Source organism: Gadus macrocephalus, chromosome 15, assembly GCF_031168955.1.
Source record: "Gadus macrocephalus chromosome 15, ASM3116895v1".
Taxonomy (NCBI): Eukaryota; Metazoa; Chordata; class Actinopteri; order Gadiformes; family Gadidae; genus Gadus; species Gadus macrocephalus.
The window spans coordinates 24,452,616-24,478,453 of NC_082396.1; the positions used below are offsets into that span (position 1 = coordinate 24,452,616).

A 25,838-nucleotide genomic window follows, 5' to 3' on the forward strand; every position below is an offset into this window, starting at 1 on the left:
TGCAACAGTGCCACACATGATCATATTTGAATATGTTTCGGGGTAGTAATTAGCTGTCGATTTTGGAGGCCTTTATCAATAATGACCAGCTATAGATTTGCTTCCCGATGGAGATTTTTGACAAATTACATGTTAATTAGCATCTACACGTTAAGCTGAGTCAAATGAGATCAAGCTCGGCCTCTTGCTACACCGAGATCATGTCCTAGACCTAGGTGTACCATGTAAAATACATGTTACCATTAGCTAGAGTGTCGTTCTTGGTGTCATTGGACTCAGCTCAACGTGTAGATGCTAAATAACATGTCATTTGTGACTAATCTTTATCGGGAAGCAAATCAATAGCTGCTCAGTATTGATTAAGGCCTCCAATTTCGACAGCTAATTACTACCATTAAACATGTTCGAATATGCTCATGTGTGGCACCGTTGCAATCGCCTGGAAGCGTAGATGTTGAAGGACACCTTGTTCGTCCTCTTACGCCACCGTGAAGATATTTACATGCTTCTGATTGACTAATGAATTGATTCAGCTATTCCCCCAGAAGTCTGGGGTCAAAAGGTCAAAAGGAGACGGCACCACGCCGGGGTGGATCCAGATCTCGGGCAACAGCGCAGGGTTGCCAGGTCCTGCAAAAAACGTGCCCCCCACATACCGTTCAAAATCCACCCAAAATGTCCTAGAAGCATCCCAAATAAAAAATGATATTATTGGCCATTTTGGCCAACGTTTTGAAAGTAATACTATTTGAGGGAATTTTTTTTTTTTGTTGTTTTAGCAGCGAAATGCACCGTGTGCGTGTGTGCGTGTGTGTGTGTGTGTCTGTGTCTGTGTGTCTGTGCGTGCGTGTGTGTGTGTGCTTGTGTGTGTGTGTGTGTGTCTGTGCGTGTGCGTGCGTGTGTGTATAACACGCTATTTTATGTTGAAATGCGACGTAATCCAGTGTTCACGAAACGTACACTGTCAACGTAGGTATGCTTTTGGCGACTGGGCAGATATACGTGTTTCTAACAAGATGATATCATTAAAAGTTACATAAAGTAACAGTTTAATAACACAAACGCAGGAAGCACGTGAGCTGCTAGTTTAGCGAAAGCAACCTGACGTCGTTGAAACATGCGAGCGAGCCGATCAAATCCTAATAACTATAAAACTAAAGATCAGACACAATCACTGACTGAAGATTATGCAAGGAAAATGTACATTTCTCGCTAGAAATGTCATTAGAAACATGTTTAATGGTGTATCTGTCCTAAAATATTGCATTTCCCATTCAGATAATAAAGATTAATATGAGCTACGCCGTGTTCCGGAGCCGCGGGGGATTCTGGGAATTGGGGTTCTCAGTTGACAAATGGGGCTTTTGTTAACTTGTTTTGTTGTTAGGATTAAGTGGGGTTAATGGGTTCGGGATGTTATGTGGTTGCGTGTTGTTCTATTAACATTGTTCGTGTGTTCATTATTGTCGATACGTCATCCCTCTCCACCACTCTATACTGTAAAAACACATGTTCAAGTTGAATGATAATGCATGCATTTATTCTTTATTCTGCCATAGTAACACGGTAAATAAATGGCAAAAATAGGCTGAGAACGAATTCGTATTTACGATATTGTAGCGACCCTGGGACAATTAAATTGTTTTTGTGTTATGTGTTGCATTGTATTTCGTTGTCCGTTATGCCAGTTGTTCTGTGTGTGCATGTATTGTAATGTTCTTCTTGTCAATCAGTGTGAGGGCGAATCATTAGGTCAGCTGGGGGAGGGCCTTGGAAGAACACGAAGGTGGGGGCCTGCACGTGAGTGAGACCGTGTTGCCGGGGGTAACCGGGGTTTGTTTTGGGTGGGATTTCTGCCGTTGGTTACGGGTTTCAGTGACCTGGTTTTGGTCCATTAAAAGTTCCTTCAATTACTAATGACTCGACATCGTTATGTCACCTGCGAGGTCATTACAATATGTTCAATAAAACGTAATCACGGACAAAATACGTTTTTTAGACAAACGTAATTGAGAATGCCGAATAGTTCTCTGGGAACGTAATTTTGATGAGAAAGAGTTGCCCGCACATGTAGAGGGCCTCGTTCGCTCGTTTTGGATAAATTCCAATGGGTCGTAATCTGTGGCGGTGTCACGTTAAAATTGTACCGGGGGCGAAAATTGTACCGGCCTACGTCATCGTTTGTTTACATCCTGACAACCTGACAACCTGCCCTGCAACAGACGACGCGATGCAGAAAACATGTTTCCAAACGACGAAATAACATAATACAGATAGCGGATCGCCATCTGAATTATGATATATAGCGATAACACTTGTTTTTACTTTATATTTGTATATTATTTAATTGTTTAATCGAAACAATAAAGAAAATTGACCGCGAAACGGGCGATCGCGTCAAATGACGCGTCAAATCACGTAGGAAGGTTCTTGAACATTCTAGACTATGAAACCTGCTTAAAACACTCAGTTTACTAGCTAAATTCGATTAAACAATTCAATACAATGCAAATATAAAGTAAAAACAAGTGTTTTCTAGCGATCCGTTATCTGTATTATGTTTCAAGAACCCTCCTACGTCATTTGACGCGATCGCCCGTTTCGCGGGCAAAACATTTGTCATTTGACGCGATCGCCCGTTTTGCGGGCAATTTTTTTTATTGTTTCGATTAAACAATTAAATACAATACAAATATAAAGTAAAAACAAGTGTTATCGCTATCTATCATAATACAGATAGCGATCCGCTATCTGTATTATGTTATTTCGTCGTTTGGAAACATGTTTTCTGCATCTCGTCGTCTGTTGCCGGGCAGGTTGTCAGGATGTAAACAAACGATGACGTAGGCCGGTACAATTTTCGCCCCCGGTACAATTTTAACGTGACAGCGGAACAAACCAACGTGGTCGTATTTTCCGAGAGGACAGGCTGATACTGGACATTGATTGGTTTGTAGGTGGGCGTGAGTCTGACGTCACCGTTCACCGGTATAGCCTTCATGAATGAATGAAGAAACGTGTGAACATCATTTCCTGCAGCTCAGTTCAGGCAGCCGCCCAGACAACGCACACTTCCCGCTTTGACCACAGCTATAGCCCTAGATAAAGAAATCAACAAAGCAACCCCCGCTCCTACAGTTACCCCGTCAGCAGCTAATTTCTCCTCTTGTGACATGATGATATAACGTTGGACTATTAACATTACAATCAAACGTACGCTTCCCCGAGAGGTAGACCTATGCCTATATGCTGACAATAATGTGTTATCGAAATTTAACGTAGCCTATTAAGGATACGTTTCAATTAAATGTAGCCTGTAATCCAAGAGGTAGCTTAAATAAATAACAACAAAAATGTTGAGAACGAACCTATTTGCAATATGTTCAATAAGACGTAATCAGGGACAAAATAACGTTAAATTAAACGTTTCCCGAAAGGGAAATATGCCTTAATGACAATAATGTGCTATACGTTGACATTTAACATATTTGGAATGCGTTTCAACCAAACATAATCCCAGAGGTAAATGAATGGCAAAAAATAGGTTGACAACGAACGTATTTGCGATATGTTCAATAACACGTATCCACAGCCAAGATACGTTTTTCAGACAAAATACGTTAAATGAAACGTTCCCTGAAAGGGAGATATGCCTTAATGACAATAATGTGCTATACGTTGACATTTAACCTATCTGGGATACTAATCCTAGAGGTTAATAAATGGCAAAACAATAGGCTGACAACGAACGTGTTTGCGATATGTTCAATAAAACGTATTCACGGCCAAGATACATTTTTCAGACAAAATACGTTAAATGAAACGTTCCCTGAAAGGAAGATATGCCTTAATGACAATAATGTGCTATACGTTGACATTTAACCTATCTGGGATACGTTTCAACCAAACATAATCCTAGAGGTTAATGAATGGCAAAAAATAGGCTGAGGACGAACGTATTTGCAATACGTTCAATAAAACGTAATCGCGGACAAAATACGTTTTATGACAAACGTAATTGAGAATGCCGAATAGTTCTATGGGAACGTAATTTTGACGAGACAGGGTTGGTGTGGATGTGTGGAGCTCTGTCTGGCCAATACTTTATTTCTAAAGTACACATCAAAGATGGGGTTAAGCTTTGCAGATGCTTATAGTATAACGCCATGGTGTGTATGTGTGTTTGTACACGTATATGTGTGTGTGTGTGTGTGTGTGTGTGTGTGTGTGTGTGTGTGTGTGTGTGTGTGTGTGTGTGTGTGTGTGTGTGTGTGTGTGTGTGTGTGTGTGTGTGTGTGTGTGTGTGTAGCTCCATCTGGGCAGTGGTTTATTTTGATATGCTCGTCTGAGAGATGGTCAAGCTTCTTGGACATAGCATAAATTAAATCTCAGTGTTTGATTCCACCAGATGCCTCTACATTCTACAAGATGCTTCTCTAATGCAGAGAGCAATCCATTCTTACAAGCCTTGCATTTTTTAAAACCAAAACTAGCAAATTCTGAGACAGCTCTCTGTCAAAACTGAAATCGTCAAAATCAATATGTTTTTATCATCAGTATTCAGTATCTAATGAGGCTTGAGGATTGTTTGTATTTAAGGCTCGTCACCTTATACCCTTCTCTCTGCTATTCCACATAAGTTTGAAATTTGATAATATTGACCATTTAAAACATTGTGTTACAAACACTGAATATCAGAAATAAGGCAGTCTAGATAAATGTAGCTACATCTCTGTTCATTTCAATATTTAAGGATTGCCATCTGTTCTTTATTTTTACAATTAGTTTGACTGTTGCTTAATATATATATTTTTTATATACTAATTAATACTAGTTAATACTAGTACTAAACAATGTGATTAGGAGAAAGAGTATTTTCCCCTTTCAAGTCACTTTAACTAAATTAAAGGCTAACCTTCTTTTAGGATGATTATACATGTTTGAACAAAATGTGATGATAAGGACAATACATATCTTACAATTGATATCATTTGTGATTAGATTTACAAGTTATATAAAAAAATATAAGTTAAACGTAACAATAAAAGATGGTATTTGGAGATCAAGCACAGCTCAAAGCGAATGAGTGAATCAACTATTGACAAATATATATCTATATCTATAGATATATAGATAAAGATATATTTTTGTATCTTTAAATCAAACCTATGGCCTGTAAAACATCTTCCCAACTGATTTAAATCGTTACCAGCATGTTTAGGTATGTCCTCTGGTGTTCCTCCTGGTCCTATGCTAAGAATGGGTCGGCTCTCGTCCTGTCCGCTCTCAAGTGAATGTTTGCTTTCCCCCTGCTGCCTGCTGCCCTGCTTTGAGTCCATCAGGTCTGACGTCTCACAGAGCTGGAGGAAGGCGTGCTCCAACGTCTGCCAATGGGCGAGATGGGGACCAAACACAGATATTATATTTAGTAAATAATTCCAAATTGAGACAGAAATTGCAATAATAATAATAATAATAATACATTTAATTTAGAGGCGCCTTTCAAGACACCCAAGGTCACCTGACTTGGTGACAAGTCAGGTCACAATGACCTTACAGTGTTGAAGTGCGCTTGAAGAGATGCCCAGTCACAACTAACTTTTGACCCACACTAAAAAATAAAGAAGCAACATAAAGGATTGAATGCAATAATAATATAAACAATACAATTGTAAAACCATTGTTGCTTTAATCTTTGGATTTCATCTGAGAGTTGAAATCTTTACTCACGGATGCATTGAGCTGATGCATCACTTCCTGTGGATTTCCTTCTGCCAGCAAACGGCCGTTCCTCATAAGACCAACCTGCAGAGACAACAAGAGTGAGTCTTTCAAGTAAATCAAATCTTTAAAGAGGTCAAAAACTAAAAAACTACAAGGACACAAGTACACAAAAGGGAAACTGCATTTTATCTAACCCTAACCCATCAAATATAACACGTGGTGAGCATTCATGCTCTTTCCTGCTCTCATAAAGCTTAAATCTTAGCAGGTTTAATAGTTGTCTTTCAGTCCTGCAGCGATCTATCCTGTTAGGGATAGATGTGAGAAGCTTTCAGAAAACTTGCGCATGTGCTTTTTTAATTATATGGCCGTGTACTGAGGAAAGTATGACTTGAGAACAGAAGTCCTCCTCAACGAGCATCCCACTAAAAGATCACAACATTCTGGAAGAACTGCAAGTTTGTCCGGTAATAATGACCAGTAATGACCTCAAGTCATAGTTTGTCAACCTTTTCACAGGATACAATTCAGCAACGGCAGAGGAATAGCCCGCCTTTAAGTTACTGGCAAGGTCCTGGTAAAGGGGATGCTCCACAGTCGCAGTGTAGCTTGAGGTCAAACAGGAGCATTGCCATAATTTTCAGAAGGCAACATGCTGTCGACAACACCTGGCAGGACCTGGCAGCGTTCATTAACCTTTTTTGTATTTCTTTACACTTGGATGTTCAGGTGAGTTCCATGGAGAGGTGGCTCTGCCTTCAGAGTATTCAAACCCCAGTTTCCCAGAGCTTGAGGATAGCCGTGAAGTTGTGGTGGCCTTTAGACTAGATTGAAATCTTGTCTAACAAAAAACATCAGGTACCAGGCAGCCTCTGAAGGTCCCAGTAGAATGGTTCCAGTCAGCCTCTAAAGGTCTCAGCAAAGAAATTGGGGTTTGGGGAGAGGTTTTAACAGTTTTGAATAATGTATATCGCCCAAACCTAATAGAATAGGTCTGGCAGTAGGATGGGTCTGGTAGTAGAATGATTCTGAGAGTAGAGGGGGTCTGGTAGTAGGATGGGTCTGGCAGTAGAGTGGGTCTGGTAGTAGAGTGGGTCTGGTAGTAGGATGGGCCTGGAAGTAGGATGGGTCTGGTAGTAGGATGGGTCTGGTAGTAGAGTGGGTCTGGTAGTAGGATGGGTCTGGTAGTAGAGGGGGTCTGGTAGTAGGATGGGTCTGGCAGTAGAGTGGGTCTGGTAGTAGAGTGGGTCTGGTAGTAGGATGGGCCTGGAAGTAGGATGGGTCTGGTAGTAGGATGGGTCTGGTAGTAGAGTGGGTCTGGTAGTAGAGTGGGTCTGGTAGTAGAGTGGGTCTGGTAGTAGGATGGGTCTGGTAGTAGAGTGGGTCTGGTAGTAGAGGGGGTCTGGTAGTAGGATGGGCCTGGTAGTAGGATGGGTCTGGTAGTAGAGTGGGTCTGGTAGTAGAGTGGGTCTGGTAGTAGAGTGGGTCTGGTAGTAGAGTGGGTCTGGTAGTAGAGTGGGTCTGGCAGTAGGATGGGTCTGGTAGTAGAGTGGGTCTGGTAGTAGAGTGGGTCTGGTAGTAGGATGGGTCTGGTAGTAGAGTGGGTCTGGTAGTAGAGTGGGTCTGGTAGTAGGATGGGTCTGGTAGTAGGATGGGTCTGGTAGTAGGATGGGTCTGGTAGTAGAGTGGGTCTGGTAGTAGGATGGGTCTGGTAGTAGAGTGGGTCTGGTAGTAGAGTGGGTCTGGTAGTAGGATGGGCCTGGTAGTAGAGTGGGTCTGGTAGTAGAGTGGGTCTGGTAGTAGAGTGGGTCTGGTAGTAGAGTGGGTCTGGTAGTAGGATGGGTCTGGTAGTAGAGTGGGTCTGGTAGTAGAGTGGGTCTGGTAGTAGGATGGGTCTGGTAGTAGAGTGGGTCTGGTAGGAGGATGGGTCTGGTAGTAGAGTGGGTCTGGTAGTAGGATGGGTCTGGTAGGAGGATGGGTCTGGTAGTAGAGTGGGTCTGGTAGTAGGATGGGCCTGGTAGTAGAGTGGGTCTGGTAGTAGGATGGGCCTGGTAGTAGAGTGGGTCTGGTAGTAGGATGGGTCTGGTAGTAGAGTGGGTCTGGTAGTAGGATGGGCCAGGCAGTAGAGTGGGTCTGGCAGTAGGATGGGTCTGGTAGTAGAGTGGGTCTGGTAGTAGGATGGGTCTGGTAGTAGAGTGGGTCTGGTAGTAGGATGGGTCTGGTAGTAGAGTGGGTCAGGCAGTAGAGTGGGTCTGGTAGTAGAGTGGGTCTGGTAGTAGAGTGGGTCTGGTAGTAGAGTGGGTCTGGTAGTAGGATGGGTCTGGTAGTAGGATGGGTCTGGTAGTAGGATGGGCCTGGTAGTAGGATGGGTCTGGTAGTAGGATGGGTCTGGTAGTAGAGGGGGTCTGGTAGTAGGATGGGCCTGGTAGTAGGATGGGTCTGGTAGTAGAGTGGGTCTGGTAGTAGAGTGGGTCTGGTAGTAGAGTGGGTCTGGTAGTAGAGTGGGTCTGGTAGTAGAGTGGGTCTGGCAGTAGGATGGGTCTGGTAGTAGAGTGGGTCTGGTAGTAGAGTGGGTCTGGTAGTAGGATGGGTCTGGTAGTAGAGTGGGTCTGGTAGTAGGATGGGTCTGGTAGTAGAGTGGGTCTGGTAGTAGAGTGGGTCTGGTAGTAGGATGGGTCTGGTAGTAGAGTGGGTCTGGTAGTAGAGTGGGTCTGGTAGTAGGATGGGTCTGGTAGTAGGATGGGTCTGGTAGTAGGATGGGTCTGGTAGTAGAGTGGGTCTGGTAGTAGGATGGGTCTGGTAGTAGAGTGGGTCTGGTAGTAGAGTGGGTCTGGTAGTAGGATGGGCCTGGTAGTAGAGTGGGTCTGGTAGTAGAGTGGGTCTGGTAGTAGAGTGGGTCTGGTAGTAGAGTGGGTCTGGTAGTAGGATGGGTCTGGTAGTAGAGTGGGTCTGGTAGTAGAGTGGGTCTGGTAGTAGGATGGGCCTGGTAGTAGGATGGGTCTGGTAGTAGGATGGGTCTGGTAGTAGAGTGGGTCTGGTAGTAGGATGGGTCTGGTAGGAGGATGGGTCTGGTAGTAGAGTGGGTCTGGTAGTAGGATGGGTCTGGTAGGAGGATGGGTCTGGTAGTAGAGTGGGTCTGGTAGTAGGATGGGCCTGGTAGTAGAGTGGGTCTGGTAGTAGGATGGGCCTGGTAGTAGAGTGGGTCTGGTAGTAGGATGGGTCTGGTAGTAGAGTGGGTCTGGTAGTAGGATGGGCCAGGCAGTAGAGTGGGTCTGGCAGTAGGATGGGTCTGGTAGTAGAGTGGGTCTGGTAGTAGGATGGGTCTGGTAGTAGAGTGGGTCTGGTAGTAGGATGGGTCTGGTAGTAGAGTGGGTCAGGCAGTAGAGTGGGTCTGGTAGTAGAGTGGGTCTGGTAGTAGAGTGGGTCTGGTAGTAGAGTGGGTCTGGTAATAGGATGGGTCTGGTAGTAGGATGGGTCTGGTAGTAGGATGGGCCTGGTAGTAGGATGGGTCTGGTAGTAGGATGGGTCTGGTAGTAGAGTGGGTCTGGTAGTAGAGTGGGTCTGGTAGTAGAGTGGGTCTGGTAGTAGAGTGGGTCTGGTAGTAGAGTGGGTCTGGCAGTAGGATGGGTCTGGTAGTAGAGTGGGTCTGGTAGTAGAGTGGGTCTGGTAGTAGGATGGGTCTGGTAGTAGAGTGGGTCTGGTAGTAGGATGGGTCTGGTAGTAGAGTGGGTCTGGTAGTAGAGTGGGTCTGGTAGTAGGATGGGTCTGGTAGTAGAGTGGGTCTGGTAGTAGAGTGGGTCTGGTAGTAGGATGGGTCTGGTAGTAGGATGGGTCTGGTAGTAGGATGGGTCTGGTAGTAGAGTGGGTCTGGTAGTAGGATGGGTCTGGTAGTAGAGTGGGTCTGGTAGTAGAGTGGGTCTGGTAGTAGGATGGGCCTGGTAGTAGAGTGGGTCTGGTAGTAGAGTGGGTCTGGTAGTAGAGTGGGTCTGGTAGTAGAGTGGGTCTGGTAGTAGGATGGGTCTGGTAGTAGAGTGGGTCTGGTAGTAGAGTGGGTCTGGTAGTAGGATGGGCCTGGTAGTAGGATGGGTCTGGTAGTAGGATGGGTCTGGTAGTAGAGTGGGTCTGGTAGTAGGATGGGTCTGGTAGGAGGATGGGTCTGGTAGTAGAGTGGGTCTGGTAGTAGGATGGGTCTGGTAGGAGGATGGGTCTGGTAGTAGAGTGGGTCTGGTAGTAGGATGGGCCTGGTAGTAGAGTGGGTCTGGTAGTAGGATGGGCCTGGTAGTAGAGTGGGTCTGGTAGTAGGATGGGTCTGGTAGTAGAGTGGGTCTGGTAGTAGGATGGGCCAGGCAGTAGAGTGGGTCTGGCAGTAGGATGGGTCTGGTAGTAGAGTGGGTCTGGTAGTAGGATGGGTCTGGTAGTAGAGTGGGTCTGGTAGTAGGATGGGTCTGGTAGTAGAGTGGGTCAGGCAGTAGAGTGGGTCTGGTAGTAGAGTGGGTCTGGTAGTAGAGTGGGTCTGGTAGTAGAGTGGGTCTGGTAGTAGGATGGGTCTGGTAGTAGGATGGGTCTGGTAGTAGGATGGGCCTGGTAGTAGGATGGGTCTGGTAGTAGGATGGGTCTGGCAGTAGGATGGGCCTGGTAGTAGAGTGGGTCTGGTAGTAGGATGGGCCTGGTAGTAGAGTGGGTCTGGTAGTAGAGTGGGTCTGATAGTAGAGTGGGTCTGGTAGTAGAGTGGGTCTGGTAGTAGAGTGGGTCTGGTAGTAGAGTGGGTCTGGTAGTAGGATGGGCCTGGTAGTAGGATGGGTCTGGTAGTAGAGTGGGTCTGGTAGTAGAGTGGGTCTGGTAGTAGGATGGGCCTGGTAGTAGGATGGGTCTGGTAGTAGAGTGGGTCTGGTAGTAGGATGGGTCTGGTAGTAGAGTGGGTCAGGCAGTAGAGTGGGTCTGGTAGTAGGATGGGTCTGGTAGTAGGATGGGTCTGGTAGTAGGATGGGTCTGGTAGTAGAGTGGGTCTGGTAGTAGGATGGGTCAGGCAGTAGAGTGGGTCTGGTAGTAGGATGGGTCTGGTAGTAGAGTGGGTCTGGTAGTAGGATGGGTCTGGCAGTAGAGTGGGTCTGGTAGTAGAGTGGGTCTGGTAGTAGGATGGGTCTGGTAGGAGGATGGGTCTGGTAGTAGAGTGGGTCTGGTAGTAGGATGGGCCTGGTAGTAGAGTGGGTCTGGTAGTAGGATGGGCCTGGTAGTAGAGTGGGTCTGGTAGTAGGATGGGTCTGGTAGTAGGATGGGTCAGGCAGTAGAGTGGGTCTGGCAGTAGGATGGGTCTGGTAGTAGAGTGGGTCTGGTAGTAGAGTGGGTCTGGTAGTAGAGTGGGTCAGGCAGTAGAGTGGGTCTGGTAGTAGAGTGGGTCTGGTAGTAGAGTGGGTCTGGTAGTAGAGTGGGTCTGGTAGTAGGATGGGTCTGGTAGTAGAGTGGGTCTGGTAGTAGGATGGGCCTGGTAGTAGAGTGGGTCTGGTAGTAGAGTGGGTCTGATAGTAGAGTGGGTCTGGTAGTAGAGTGGGTCTGGTAGTAGAGTGGGTCTGGTAGTAGAGTGGGTCTGGTAGTAGGATGGGCCTGGTAGTAGAGTGGGTCTGGTAGTAGGATGGGCCTGGTAGTAGGATGGGTCTGGTAGTAGGATGGGTCTGGTAGTAGAGTGGGTCTGGTAGTAGAGTGGGTCTGGTAGTAGGATGGGCCTGGTAGTAGGATGGGTCTGGTAGTAGAGTGGGTCTGGTAGTAGAGTGGGTCAGGCAGTAGAGTGGGTCTGGTAGTAGGATGGGTCTGGTAGTAGGATGGGTCTGGTAGTAGGATGGGTCTGGTAGTAGAGTGGGTCTGGTAGTAGGATGGGTCAGGCAGTAGAGTGGGTCTGGCAGTAGGATGGGTCTGGTAGTAGAGTGGGTCTGGTAGTAGAGTGGGTCTGGTAGTAGAGTGGGTCAGGCAGTAGAGTGGGTCTGGTAGTAGGATGGGTCTGGTAGTAGAGTGGGTCTGGTAGTAGGATGGGTCTGGTAGGAGGATGGGTCTGGTAGTAGAGTGGGTCTGGTAGTAGGATGGGCCTGGTAGTAGAGTGGGTCTGGTAGTAGGATGGGCCTGGTAGTAGAGTGGGTCTGGTAGTAGAGTGGGTCTGGCAGTAGGATGGGTCTGGTAGTAGAGTGGGTCTGGTAGTAGGATGGGTCTGGTAGTAGAGTGGGTCTGGTAGTAGAGTGGGTCTGGTAGTAGAGTGGGTCTGGTAGTAGGATGGGTCTGGCAGTAGAGTGGGTCTGGTAGTAGAGTGGGTCTGGTAGTAGGATGGGTCTGGTAGGAGGATGGGTCTGGTAGTAGAGTGGGTCTGGTAGTAGGATGGGCCTGGTAGTAGAGTGGGTCTGGTAGTAGGATGGGTCTGGTAGGAGGATGGGTCTGGTAGTAGGATGGGTCTGGTAGTAGAGTGGGCCTGGTAGTAGAGTGGGTCTGGCAGTAGAGTGGGTCTGGTAGTAGAGTGGGTCTGGTAGTAGGATGGGTCTGGTAGTAGAGTGGGTCTGGTAGTAGGATGGGTCTGGTAGTAGAGTGGGTCTGGTAGTAGAGTGGGTCTGGTAGTAGGATGGGTCTGGTAGTAGAGTGGGTCTGGTAGTAGAGTGGGTCTGGTAGTAGAGTGGGTCTGGTAGTAGGATGGGTCTGGTAGTAGGATGGGTCTGGTAGTAGGATGGGTCTGGTAGTAGGATGGGTCTGGTAGTAGGATGGGTCTGGTAGTAGGATGGGTCTGGTAGTAGGATGGGCCTGGTAGTAGAGTGGGTCTGGTAGTAGAGTGGGTCTGGTAGTAGAGTGGGTCTGGTAGTAGGATGGGTCTGGTAGTAGGATGGGTCTGGTAGTAGAGTGGGTCTGGTAGTAGAGTGGGTCTGGTAGTAGAGTGGGTCTGGTAGTAGGATGGGTCTGGTAGTAGGATGGGTCTGGTAGTAGGATGGGTCTGGTAGTAGGATGGGTCTGGTAGTAGAGTGGGTCTGGCAGTAGGATGGGTCTGGTAGTAGAGTGGGTCTGGTAGTAGAGTGGGTCTGGTAGTAGAGTGGGTCTGGTAGTAGAGTGGGTCTGGTAGTAGAGTGGGTCTGGTAGTAGGATGGGTCTGGTAGTAGAGTGGGTCTGGTAGGAGGATGGGTCTGGTAGGAGGATGGGTCTGGTAGTAGAGTGGGTCTGGTAGTAGAGTGGGTCTGGTAGTAGAGTGGGTCTGGTAGTAGAGTGGGTCTGGTAGTAGAGTGGGTCTGGTAGTAGGATGGGTCTGGTAGGAGGATGGGTCTGGTAGTAGAGTGGGTCTGGTAGTAGAGTGGGCCTGGTAGTAGAGTGGGTCTGGCAGTAGAGTGGGTCTGGTAGTAGAGTGGGTCTGGTAGTAGGATGGGTCTGGTAGTAGAGTGGGTCTGGTAGTAGAGTGGGTCTGGTAGTAGAGTGGGTCTGGTAGTAGAGTGGGTCTGGTAGTAGGATGGGTCTGGTAGTAGGATGGGTCTGGTAGTAGGATGGGTCTGGTAGTAGGATGGGTCTGGTAGTAGGATGGGTCTGGTAGTAGGATGGGTCTGGTAGTAGAGTGGGTCTGGTAGTAGGATGGGTCTGGTAGTAGGATGGGTCTGGTAGTAGGATGGGTCTGGTAGTAGGATGGGTCTGGTAGTAGGATGGGTCTGGTAGTAGAGTGGGTCTGGCAGTAGGATGGGTCTGGTAGTAGAGTGGGTCTGGTAGTAGAGTGGGTCTGGTAGTAGAGTGGGTCTGGTAGTAGAGTGGGTCTGGTAGTAGAGTGGGTCTGGTAGTAGGATGGGTCTGGTAGTAGAGTGGGTCTGGTAGGAGGATGGGTCTGGTAGGAGGATGGGTCTGGTAGTAGAGTGGGTCTGGCAGTAGAGTGGGTCTGGTAGTAGAGTGGGTCTGGTAGTAGGATGGGCCTGGTAGTAGAGTGGGTCTGGTAGTAGGATGGGTCTGGTAGTAGGATGGGCCTGGTAGTAGAGTGGGTCTGGCAGTAGAGTGGGTCTGGTAGTAGAGTGGGTCTGGCAGTAGGATGGGTCTGGTAGTAGAGTGGGTCTGGTAGTAGAGTGGGTCAGGCAGTAGAGTGGGTCTGGTAGTAGAGTGGGTCTGGTAGTAGGATGGGTCTGGTAGGAGGATGGGTCTGGTAGTAGGATGGGTCTGGTAGTAGGATGGGTCTGGTAGTAGAGTGGGTCTGGTAGTAGGATGGGTCTGGTAGTAGAGTGGGTCTGGTAGTAGGATGGGTCTGGTAGTAGGATGGGTCTGGTAGTAGAGTGGGTCTGGTAGTAGGATGGGCCTGGTAGTAGAGTGGGTCTGGTAGTAGGATGGGTCTGGTAGTAGAGTGGGTCTGGTAGTAGGATGGGTCTGGTAGTAGGATGGGTCTGGTAGTAGGATGGGTCTGGTAGTAGGATGGGTCTGGTAGTAGAGTGGGTCTGGTAGTAGGATGGGCCTGGTAGTAGAGTGGGTCTGGTAGTAGGATGGGTCTGGTACTATGGCAGTATGCCGCTAACTAACCACATTAGCTTGACGGGCCTCCTCTATGTAGTGTGTTGTGATGATGACCGACACCTTTCCCGTCTTTACTATCTCCACCAGATGCTGCCAGATCCTGCAACCATAACAAACACACATCATTACATATCACCCAACTTGGGATCTAGTAGGTCCAGAAGACATTTCGGCAAATCTCTATAAACATATATCAAAGCTTATAAAAAGCTAAATCGTCTTCAGATGACAGCTGATCGGTACTGAGATTGTAACTCTCTGAGTGTTTATTAAGGTAGTAATTATTTAACTACTGGGTACCTATTCCATTAGTACAGGGTAAGAATGACCCACTGAGCAATAATCAAGACATTTGCGAGGAAATTAGGGAGAATTTATAAGGTAGTTATTATCTACTGGGTACCTATTATACTATGTAGAAAGAAGCAGTTGTTGACCGGAAATTCAAAATGCTCACCACCAGAGCATTCTCACACTCCGAGAGTGTGAGAACTGTGTGAGAGGGGCAATTGTTAGTATGCTCGTGTCCACGTCCCTATTCTCAAGGCTCACAGGAGGTTTCTCCGCTTGCTTTCATGGGCAGGGATATGAATCATTGTTATTCATATGCCTGCCTAAATGGCAGGCATATGAATAACAATGCCTGCCATTCAGTTACTATCTGGCGCCGCTCACCTCCTCATAGTGTGTGGAGGTGGTGGTGGCGCCGCTCACCTCCTCATAGTGTGTGGAGGTGGTGGTGGCGCCGCTCACCTCCTCATAGTGTGTGGAGGTGGTGGTGGCGCCGCTCACCTCCTCATAGTGTGTGGAGGTGGTGGTGGCGCCGCTCACCTCCTCATAGTGTGTGGAGGTGGTGGTGGCGCCGCTCACCTCCTCATAGTGTGTGGAGGTGGTGGTGGCGCCGCTCACCTCCTCATAGTGTGTGGAGGTGGTGGTGGCGCCGCTCACCTCCTCATAGTGTGTGGAGGTGGTGGTGGCGCCGCTCACCTCCTCATAGTGTGTGGAGGTGGTGGCGGCGCCGCTCACCTCCTCATAGTGTGTGGAGGTGGTGGTGGCGCCGCTCACCTCCTCATAGTGTGTGGAGGTGGTGGTGGCGCCGCTCACCTCCTCATAGTGTGTGGAGGTGGTGGTGGCGCCGCTCACCTCCTCATAGTGTGTGGAGGTGGTGGTGGCGCCGCTCACCTCCTCATAGTGTGTGGAGGTGGTGGTGGCGCCGCTCACCTCCTCATAGTGTGGCATTAGGCATTAAAGGGATACTTCACCCATTCAGAACTGGCGTTCTATTATTATAAAATCGCTATTGTAATGTAAAAAATAAGTTTTTTTTTCACTCAGCCTAACCCAGGCTTCCCTTGGCCCATCTTTCCTGATCAAATTTTCTTCCGAGATTACGTCAAATGACGCGTTTGACATCATCTCGGGAGAACTTTGCCTTTGCAGAAGGGCCGAGGACTACTAACCACTGGTTCCGCAAATTTGTGAGCCCAACAATAAGGAATGAGGGGGGGCGGGAGCTCGCATACGAGATGACCGCCACAATGTCCGCCATGTTTCTTCACCGCAAGAACAAATTTGCTATTTGAAACAGCCGAAGTGGATTTTGAAAATCTATTGTTGGATTTGGACATTCAGGGCTATTAGTATGAGCAAGAAAACAGCCAGGAAGAATTGACACAAATAGAGGAGGAGGCTGCTGCGGCTGCAGCTGAACAAGCCTTGCCTGTTGCCGAGGACGAGGAGCCAGAGTGCGCCGGTTTGCTCTGTTAGCCAATAGACACTAACACAGAGTCCCTGTGCTGCAGCGAATTTCAGCAATGCCAATTTCTTCAAGAAGAAATGGCTGAATCTGGCGAGGACTTACACATCTGCCATAATGTGTAATCTCTCACCCAGGCTTTACGCCTTATCTGAACAGTTGGGTATTGGGTACCAGAAGAGATATATATATTGGGTATATTTCCGGACCCAGGAAGTGAACTGGAAACGACAGCCAAAGACCGCTGGGAGAAACAGACATCTGAGCATAGAGTAAGTGTTTTTACTTACTTACTTACTGTTTTTACACATTGGCTACAATAGTTTTGAGTCCCGGGGAACGTGACAATGTAGTTATCCGAAAGTAGTCAAACTTATTGGCTTGAAGTCTGTTTAATGCTGTACTGGTTACTCAAGGCATAATTTTTATTTTGCTTTGCTAATGTTGTTCTCTTTCATTCTTAGGCAGTATCGGCTTCCTGTGCTGTCCAGGCCATCAGAGCTAATTACCCAGCACAAGATGGGCAGTACCGTGGCTACCAGGAGACAGTAGATTGATGAGTCACAGCTCACCAAGATGAGCTGTGACTATTTTGACTCTAGCAAACGCACCCTACACGTTTTATTTTTGCAAATAGTTTAAAAAAAAATCTTGAATAAAACTTCTAATTCATGTTGGTTGTTGTGATTTGTTCACTAACCAAAGTGCTGTTATACTAAAGTAGGCCTACTGTTTAAGATAAACAATTATTTCAACTGGGGAGAAAAGGTTGAGTACAAATACTTGATATGCTGAGCTACTGTAATTAGCTAATGTTTTTATGCTGTACAGTAATATACAAATGATGCGTTTGAAAAAACGAGGGCAGAAGTCGAAGCTAGTCAACATATCACAGGGATATGTTTTCCCGAAGTTTGCTCGTGCTACCACTCGAGCTAGGACCATGGGTCCTTCCCCCTCCAAACGGAAACAGGCAGGCGGTGCAGCGGGCGCAATGCTCCTGTGGTAGTTTGAGGATTTCTTACTTTTGAGAGACTCTTTCTGCCTTTTATCAGGCAAGGATGAACCGATTTAATTTTTTTTGCACATTTATTATTCATAGAATTATTTACTTCATATAACCTTCATATATCCACCGGTGAAGTATCCCTTTAAGGGATTTTTATTTTATTTTTTATCTCAACAATCTGCTTATCCTGAGCCACTCAGAGGCAGCTGTATAGAAGTAAATCTGTGCCATCGGATATTGAAAATAAAAAGCCATTGAATTCTAAGCACTGAATATTTATGCATTGAAATAACTTATCTGGATTTTTTGCCTCTGAATTTAACTCAATAAATCAGCTTTATTTTTCAATGATAAAAAATTCAAAATAAAATATTGAACATTAAAAAATTCTACGTTAATATTTTCAACGTCCCCAAATTCAACATGCCAAATTCAGCTGCAAAATTTAAAGTCTGAAAATTTAGTGTTAACATCCGGGGACACCAGGAAGAGCAATCGATCCTAGATGCTAGATTGCGGTCAAGCAAGGAGAGCGAGAATAATTGCGTCACTCGCTGGTTCTTTCTTTCTTGATACAAACGTTAATTCTAAACAGCATTTTACACAGTAGCATATAATAGGAAATGCTCAAAGGTAAATCAACGTCATTAAACACTGATTGTAGCTTTTTATGGAGAGAGAGAAGCCACCGAAAAGTGTGACCCTAGGGGGCGCTGTTGCACATTTTGCACGAGTTTGAAGCAGAGACCGGCATGAAGTCGTTCACGTGCGGAAACATGCCAGAGCTTGAAACTTAACGTTTGTATCATCATCGATCACTCGGATTGGGGGTATTCTTTTTGTGACTCCAGATGCAAGTTAAGTGGCTGTAGCAAAACAGTTGATATGCCTCTGTGGTGGCATAACAAGAGCGCAACGAGCGCACAGAGCCAACACTATTCCGCACCGAGTGACATGATACAGATATAAGGATGAGAAATTAAAAGCAGGTTGCTGTCGGGCGCCTCTTCCCGAGGCACGCCATGCTTCCACTGGAACTACAGGCTGCTGCCGCTTCAGTTGTGCAATACTGTCGGCTCTGCGCTCTCGTTTCACAGTGGGCAGCGGGCTTCAGCATCACATCACAGATTGCCCCAGCATCACATCAAACGTAGGCAAAGTGACCTCGGCGGATTGCCCCAAATTGGTGCCCTAATAAATTGGATTCCTTGACACACTACAATTACTCTTACGTTGCATGTAAATCCAGCCAAGTCACTGCAATCACACACACACTTCACATACAGGCATTAGTTACTCGTTTACTTCATACTGCAGTAAAAAAAAACAAAAAAACGGTGTGCATTATAACAAAAACATAAATAAAACAAAAGATCCCCCCCTCACCTTGTTATTAAATGTGCTCAATAAATACATTTGAATTGATTTGATTAGCATTTTACAGACCGATACAATGGATAGGGCGTTTAGTACGGTCCACCACCGTTGCTTCTCTCCCCACAAAAAGCTACGGTCAGTGTTTAATGACGTTAATTTACCTTTGAAAATGTCCTATAATAGGCTACTGTGTAAAATGCTGTTTAGAATTTACGTTTGTATCAAGAAAGAAGATTTGAGTGACGCTCTTATTCCCGCTCTCCTTGCTTGTCCGCGATCTAGCATCTAGGATCGATTGCTCTTCCTTGGGTCCCCGGATATGAACACTGAATTTTCGACATGGAATTTTGCAGCTGAATTTGGCATGTTGAATTTGGGGACGTTGAAAATATTTAAGAGTTAAATTCAGAGGCAAAAAATCCAGATGCGTTATTTCAATGCATAAATATACAGTGCTAAGAATTCAATGGCTTTTTATTTTCAAAATCCGATGGCACAGATTTACTTCCTATCAGCTGCGATAAGTGACGGTGATAAATCATCTCTCCTTCTTGGATCACGCCATCAACTTGGTAAAGATGGTAACCAGCCGTTGGCTGGTCTACTTGGGGCTTTGCCTAGACTCGGCCACGATGAGAGTCAGGCTCTGCCTGACGGTCTATCACAAACCCTTTGGGGCTGATGGCAGCTGCACACCTGGAGGTACCCCTGGGTCTGCTCTTTATGCGCAGACTGCACATAAACTCACTGTATATGTGAGTCCGCTGTATATGTGAGTCTATATTTATACATAACTTTTGGTGTTTGCGTGTGAGTGTGTGTGTGTCTGTGTGTGTGTGTGTGTGTGTGTGTGTGTGTGTGTGTGTGTGTGTGTGTGTTGATACCTGGCTCTTAACACAGGGTCCACTCCCACTGTGGGCTCATCCAGAATTAGAAGCTGTGGGTTCTGTAGCAGAGCAGCTCCGAGGGACACCCTCCTCCTCTGGCCTCCACTGAAACACACACACACACACACACACACACACACACACACACACACACACACACACACACACACACACACACACACACACACACACACACACACACACACACACACACACACACACACACACACACACAAACAGAGATTACAGCAGGACACACAACAAGCCTTATTCATTAAGGGAAGCAACTTCCCATTTGGATTCCTTCTAATTAGTCAAAACATGCCTGGCAACAGCATCCAGAAAACAAGTATAGTATCGTTTATTTGTATTATTATTATTCGTTTTAAATTATGGTCCAATTCCTTGGGTTGGCTCCTTGGGTTGGCTTCGAGCTGGATCGCTCAGGCCAAGATATCGAGTATCTCCACCGCCAACGTTCCCGTAATAGTAGATAGCAATTATTGACTCTTGCTACCAGCCCACTCCAACAGAGAGTTTCCGTTTGCCCCAGTGTAGCCAGGGGTAGGAGGAGTGTCGGGAACAGAATGGAGAAAGCTATCAAGTGCTGCCTTAAACTGCATTGTACAGTGCAGAGGCTGTAGATGAGAAGGAATGGAATCTCATTGTATTAATGCTGCTGTACTTGGAGCTGCCGAGAGGTCGCAAACATGTAACACCTCTCCTTTGTGAATGTTGGAAGACGATGTTAACATTGTTGGGGATCACTTCGTGGTAGATCTTCCAGACGAGAATCACGATGTATCTCTCGCGGCGGCGCTGCAGGGAGTAGAGGTCGAGCTGCTTGTGTCGATCCCAGTAGCTGAGGTTCGTGTAGCCTGCTATTTTGGCAGTGAATGAGCGTTGGATAGACTCAACCATGATGATATCGCAGACCAAGGGGACACAATTTAATATTTTGCTGGATGACCACTTTAGCGTTGAACCACATTTAACCTCCAGTTTTGAAAGTTTGTAAAACAGCGTCCTTCTCCTGACACACCAGTCTACAATCTTCAATCACCATTCCCTGCTTCAGCCGGGGATCTCCCATCAGCCGGCGCCAGTTCGTCGTTACGTCTACCCAGTTAGCATCGGTCCTACCAGCATTCTTGAATATCTGCCTCTAGCCTGACCCCTTGGTAACCATCTCTCCTCCTCTCTAGTTCTCCCCCTGCCTCCGAACCCCTGCCTGCCTGACTACCCGCCTGTCGTCGAGTCCTTGCCTGCCTGACTGCCTGCCTGTTACTGGACCCCTGCCTGTCTGACTACCCGCCTGCCTACCAATACCGTATTGGTCCGAATATAAGACAGCCTTTTTTCCCCTCGAAATAGGTCCGGAAAAGTCGGGTCGTCTTATATCTGGGGTCTCGTATTCAGAGTGCAGCTTATCTTCTTCGCCTCTCCTTTTAAATGTCAATACACATTCACGGCCCCAGGTGGCGCCAAAAATTGGTTCCGGGAAGAAGTAGTCCAGCGTCCTTAACAACCAGCCCGTTTCCGGTGTTTAAAGATGGAAAGACAGGCTGACCATTTAGAGACAAGTGGGTCAGGTCAATCAACTACAGCGGAGGAGCTATGATGCCAATTTTAAAATAATGGTTGTCAATAAGGCAGAGTCAAGTAACAACTGCCAAGCTGCCAAGAAGCTCTGGGTCACGGAGTGTAACGTAAGAAGATGGCGAGCACAAAAACAACGTCTCAAAGATGCCAACAGTCAGTGCAAATCTGGTCTGCAAATCTTTTTTTCTAAATGTTTGTGTTGAAAACGGGGGGGTCGTCTTATAATCAGGGTCGCCTTATATTCGGACCAATACGGTAAATCCTGTTCCCTTTACTCCGTCTCTGCCTTCCTGTGTTCAGCACTTGGGTCCCCACTTTCTGTTCCATAACACATCCAGCCCCAGCATTTGTAAATATCAAATAGTTGCTAGGATTCAACATCCAAAAATACAAAGCACACTTGAAATTACAAAAAAATCTATATATTAATATACATAATTGAGATTAAGAAAGATAATAACATTACCATCAAGGTTTTCTTACACTCCTGCTATGTTCTTTTTTTGCTGCGTCCTTATGTCTTCCTACCTGAGATTTCGGACCAGCCTGCACTTCTGAGGTAGGTCCAGGAAGTCCACCAGGAAGTCCATGCGGGCCTGGGTCTCCTTGGAGGTCAGTCCGTGAATGCGTCCAAAGAATGTGAGTGTGTCACTGATTGTGAACTCGTTATACAGCGCCAAATCCTGAGAAAAAGATTGGCAGAAATATTCCTGGTTATTTTTACCTAAATTGAAGGAACTATTAGAAACAGTAATGTAGTAGCAGTAATAAGTAAGGTAGAAGTTATGATAGCTAAATCTGTCATCACTGTGAGAGGCTCCCTGCATTCAGGTGGATTAAATTACAATGATTTTCTTAATTAATGAATTTGATGAATACATCGCTAATGTAAATAGTATATTAGTCAACTACATGAATAGGAATATGTAAAACAAGACGGCCTGTCAAATGAACGAGTTGAAAGAGTTGCTGACAGACTGTTTACCTGTGGCATGTATCCAACCATCCTGCCAGGAACTTCATGACCAGGAAAGGAAGGAGGTTTTCCCAGAACACTGATGTGGCCCCGGGAGATCTTCAGAGTTCCTACGATACATTTTAACAGCGTGGTCTTCCCACATCCACTGGGCCCCAACAGGCCATAACTACAAACACAATGGGTGGTCCATCACTTGCTAAAATCACGATAGAAGGACTTTTGCATTGACAAACACCAACGCGCACAAACATACACACACACACAGTGGCAGATCTAGGGGGTGGCCAGGGGTGGCCGTGGCCACCCTAGACTGAACCACGGCCGTCCCATTGGCCACCCTTGTCTTATTAGGATTTTTTTTCAATAATTTGGCAGTTTTGCAGAGACTTTATACATTTATATCTGGCTCTTATGTCAACATCTGGTGAACAGATGCCCTCTAATATTGTGGAACTCACAAAGATCATTGAACCATTCAAAGACGTATTCCATGAGCTGTTCAGGTTATGGATAGGGCACATTGCCTTACCTGTGAGCACAGCTACCTGTGAACGAAGCATTTCCACACCAATCTTGTCAAGACCTACCCTAAATCTACCATGGATTATGTTTGAAACAGCAATCTAGGAGATTTAGGTGTAGAGTGAAGACGAGCAAAAGCCCCTACAAATACTAAATAAATCCAGAAAAAGACGTTTATCCTCGTTTAATTGTGTGATAGACCGTACTTGCCTTGCCAACCATTGAAATGCGTCTGAACGTCAATTGTTTGGGCTAGGCTGGTTATTGTTCATTCGAGATAAAGCCCTCCTTCAAGTCAGTCGTCTATGTGTGCGCAATTTTGTGCGCCCCGACTAATGGCATTGATTTTTATATTTCTAAATAGCAGAGAGCTAAAAGCAGAGATTTGTAATAGCACTTTCCGACTATTTCATTGGAATAATTTGACTCCCCAAGCAATGTTATACATAAAAGGAGCAAGTAAGTTACATATAAATTTTGTCTTTCGGCCTGTAACATATAAACAAAATGAAGCAGTGTCCGATATTTCTAGCTGCATTTTAAATAGACCTTGAGACTCACAAAAAATGGACGCTATAGCACCGTGATCATGATTTGACTCAATATCAGAATAACAACCATGGGTCAAATAGCAATAGCTGATGGAATGGCCATAAAGTAGGTCTGTATATGCAGTGTAAGTTTGTCATGGGCCTTTAAGTCAGGATGTAGGCTATGAATGGAATGAATTCATCGGTAGTGGCCATCCCCAAAATGCACCAGAATACAGGAAATCAAATCTACCAAATTCAAAATGATACAGGGGAGGACCCCCATACCCCCTCTCCTTTACTGTCCACCAACCACCCATCAACGCACACATGCACACAAACAAACAAACAATCACATCCACTTACATTTGTCCCTGTGGAACAGTCAGGTCCATGTTGCTGATGACCTTCAGTTTGCCGTAGGACCGGCAGACGTCACGACACTTGATGGCCATCTGTAGCTCAGGCTCTGCAGAGGCCTCGGCGTCCATCGTCTTATTACCCTGGTTCACCTTAGACAGAGAAGCTTTAGAAACAATATAGGCCTGGCAAGGATCCGGACAATCACTGGAGCTGCAGTTTAAAAGGAAAATTGCTTTTCAAATGCATTTTCTTTGTTACTATTGTACTGCGTAGAAGACAGTTTCTAGTTGAACACACTGTAACTTACAGAGTGACTAAGTCTTAAAATAAATCAACAGTGTAAAGGTGTAATAACTGCTGGCAACAGTTGCTCAGCAACATACACAAGGTAGAAACACAGGCAGAGTATGAGAAATGTGTATTTGTATTCATTATTGGTGTGTTCTCCATTATGTGTGTTTGGGGTAAAAAACATGTTTTGAACTTTTACTTGGGTAAACTAACTGTTTCTACAAGTGAGGCCTGTAACATTACAACAAGTGAGACATTATGACACTAGCAGAAGTGTATTTTGGGTTCTTTACCATGTCGTGGAAATAATCTTGTGAAAGTAGAACACCTGAAACGTCTGTTCTAGCAAAGCACTGATGAGCTCAGCTTAATTGGAGGGCACACAACACAGCCATCAATGGTTGGTCTCAGCACCCTCTGAATCTTTTTTTCAGAGGTGTATCAGTCACTGTCAGGAATTATGGAGCAATGATTTTTCACAGCAAGTTCCAGACACAGTCATTTTAATGTAAAGATGGGGGACTTTAACTTTGAAATTACAAAAATTATAGTCATGATTTTGAGTGACTGCAGAGTCATAGTTGTCCTGATTCCTAAATATAATCCAAATAATCTAATTTCCGTATGTTTATTTTTTATTATAATGTTATTATTATTAAAGCCTTGTTTTGAAAAATCGGAATAAGTCACGTGTATCCTAAACACGTGTGACGCTCAGCTCTCCTGACCTTCTGACCATTGAGACCATGGATCAGACTGCGTTGGGCCGTTTCCATCCGTTTGCCTTAAAAGGACAGAATCCGTTAATCTGATGTCACATCACATCCACTCCCTATATGAAAACTATTGTGAAGAGACTCGATAACTGGATTCGAGTCCAGTCCTTAGAATGTAAGACCGCCCAAGCACTATATAGTCGGCGTATGACTATTTGATAGGCTACTGTTTAACGTGTGTAAATGTCAGGTGGGTCATAGTAGTTGAACCCTAGTCCTGGACCTTGGTCCATTCCGGAACAATGCCCAGGGTCTCAACAATATCCTCATGTGCCTACAGCCTCGCAACCGTCTCTGAGACGGTCCTTCCTTGCAGGTGTTAATAGCAAACACCATGCAACTCCGAGGAACAGCCTCACTGAACGGATCATTTCATCCGTTCTCCACCGCTGAGATTCATCCTCCATTCAGTCGCTTTAAAATCAGCAGACATGGTAGTCTAGTTCATCGTCAAGTCATCTTACCTATGTCGTGGAAAGGACAACCAAGTTAGCGAGAAGGAAGCTTTTCGTCTTTTAACTACCGACCTTTCATGCCAAAGACAAACTGATGATGTTCCTGTAAAACTATTTTTAAAGCGTCTCGGTGGAGCGGCACACCCCCACTCTTTCACTTCCCCCTCCTGCTCGACGACAACTCCACCGTGCGTGTTAACGAAGGCTGGCTCAACCGTATTAAAACAGAAGGATACCTACATTACTCCGTTACGAGCTGGTGTGGTGTGGTGTGGTGCTCTAGTGATATGGTGCCGATAGCGTGTTGCTCTAGTGATGCGGTGCTGATAGCGTGGTGCTCTAGTGATGTGCTGCTGATGCTGTATCCGCGGCGCTCAGCAAGCTGACATCATCCATCCTTCACACGGAGGGCGGGCTGTATAGCCTGTGTTGAGCAAACGGAAATATTCAGCTCCCTTACCAGATCTTCCATCGGGGTGCTTTCGGGAGCTCCTGTCGTCACAACAGGACCAACTGCCTCTGCTGCCATGGTCTCAGGGATGGGTCCTTCGTCGAGGCTCCCTCCGTCTGCTGAGAGTCCCTTATCCGCTCAGTGTAGGCTTTTATAATGGCATCTCGAAGCCCAACCCAGTCGAATGTCTTAGACATCAAGAACTATACGTGCCTTTTGTTAAACCATAATTCTCTATCATACCCTATTTTCACTGCCCTAGCTGTACACTGTGCAGCCTGTGGCACATCTGCAAATCTCCTGCAGAGGGCGCTATAAACACTTTTACAGCGTAGGTTCTACGACAGCTTCTGCCGACACACAATAAGCGTAAAATTAAGGGAAAAGTACACAATTGGACTGTTATTATTAAATATTATAATTCAGGAAACACGCTGCAAAATGGCCGAAATACCCATCTCAGAATCTGTTAATGTCAGCCTACCTAATATAGCCTACCATCTATACATGATCATAGGGCTCATTGCAGGCAAGTTACATTGTAAGTCAACATTTTATGGCACCATCTAGCTGTTCGATTCACTCTGTGTATGGTGATCGGTTATCTCTCCTGTCTC

The 25,838-nt window shown here is 46.0% G+C and overlaps 1 protein-coding gene across 8 annotated transcripts in view; it reads right to left on the minus strand.

Annotated features, from left to right (window-relative positions):
• Nucleotides 1–25,539, minus strand: part of abch1 (ATP-binding cassette, sub-family H, member 1) — a 52,876-nt gene extending 27,337 nt beyond the window's left edge. For 3 of the 8 annotated variants that reach the window (XR_009529246.1, XR_009529245.1, XM_060073003.1), the window contains exons 1-8: nt 25,231–25,539; nt 23,252–23,397; nt 21,840–21,999; nt 21,383–21,537; nt 19,250–19,357; nt 14,230–14,323; nt 5,731–5,805; nt 5,210–5,384 (exon numbers count right to left, since the gene is read on the minus strand). Coding sequence is in view for 6 of the 8 variants with exons in the window: in XM_060073003.1 (XP_059928986.1) it covers nt 5,210–5,384; nt 5,731–5,805; nt 14,230–14,323; nt 19,250–19,357; nt 21,383–21,537; nt 21,840–21,999; nt 23,252–23,397; nt 25,231–25,299 (982 nt within the window). In the remaining 2 variants the exon portion in view is untranslated. Of the gene's footprint in view, nt 1–5,209; nt 5,385–5,730; nt 5,806–14,229; nt 14,324–19,249; nt 19,358–21,382; nt 21,538–21,839; nt 22,000–23,251; nt 23,412–23,832; nt 24,759–24,779; nt 25,014–25,230 lie in introns of those variants that run through there. The other 5 variants (XM_060073008.1, XM_060073007.1, XM_060073006.1 and 2 more) reach the window with 5 other exon arrangements.
• Between the last annotated feature and the right edge of the window lie 299 nt (nt 25,540–25,838).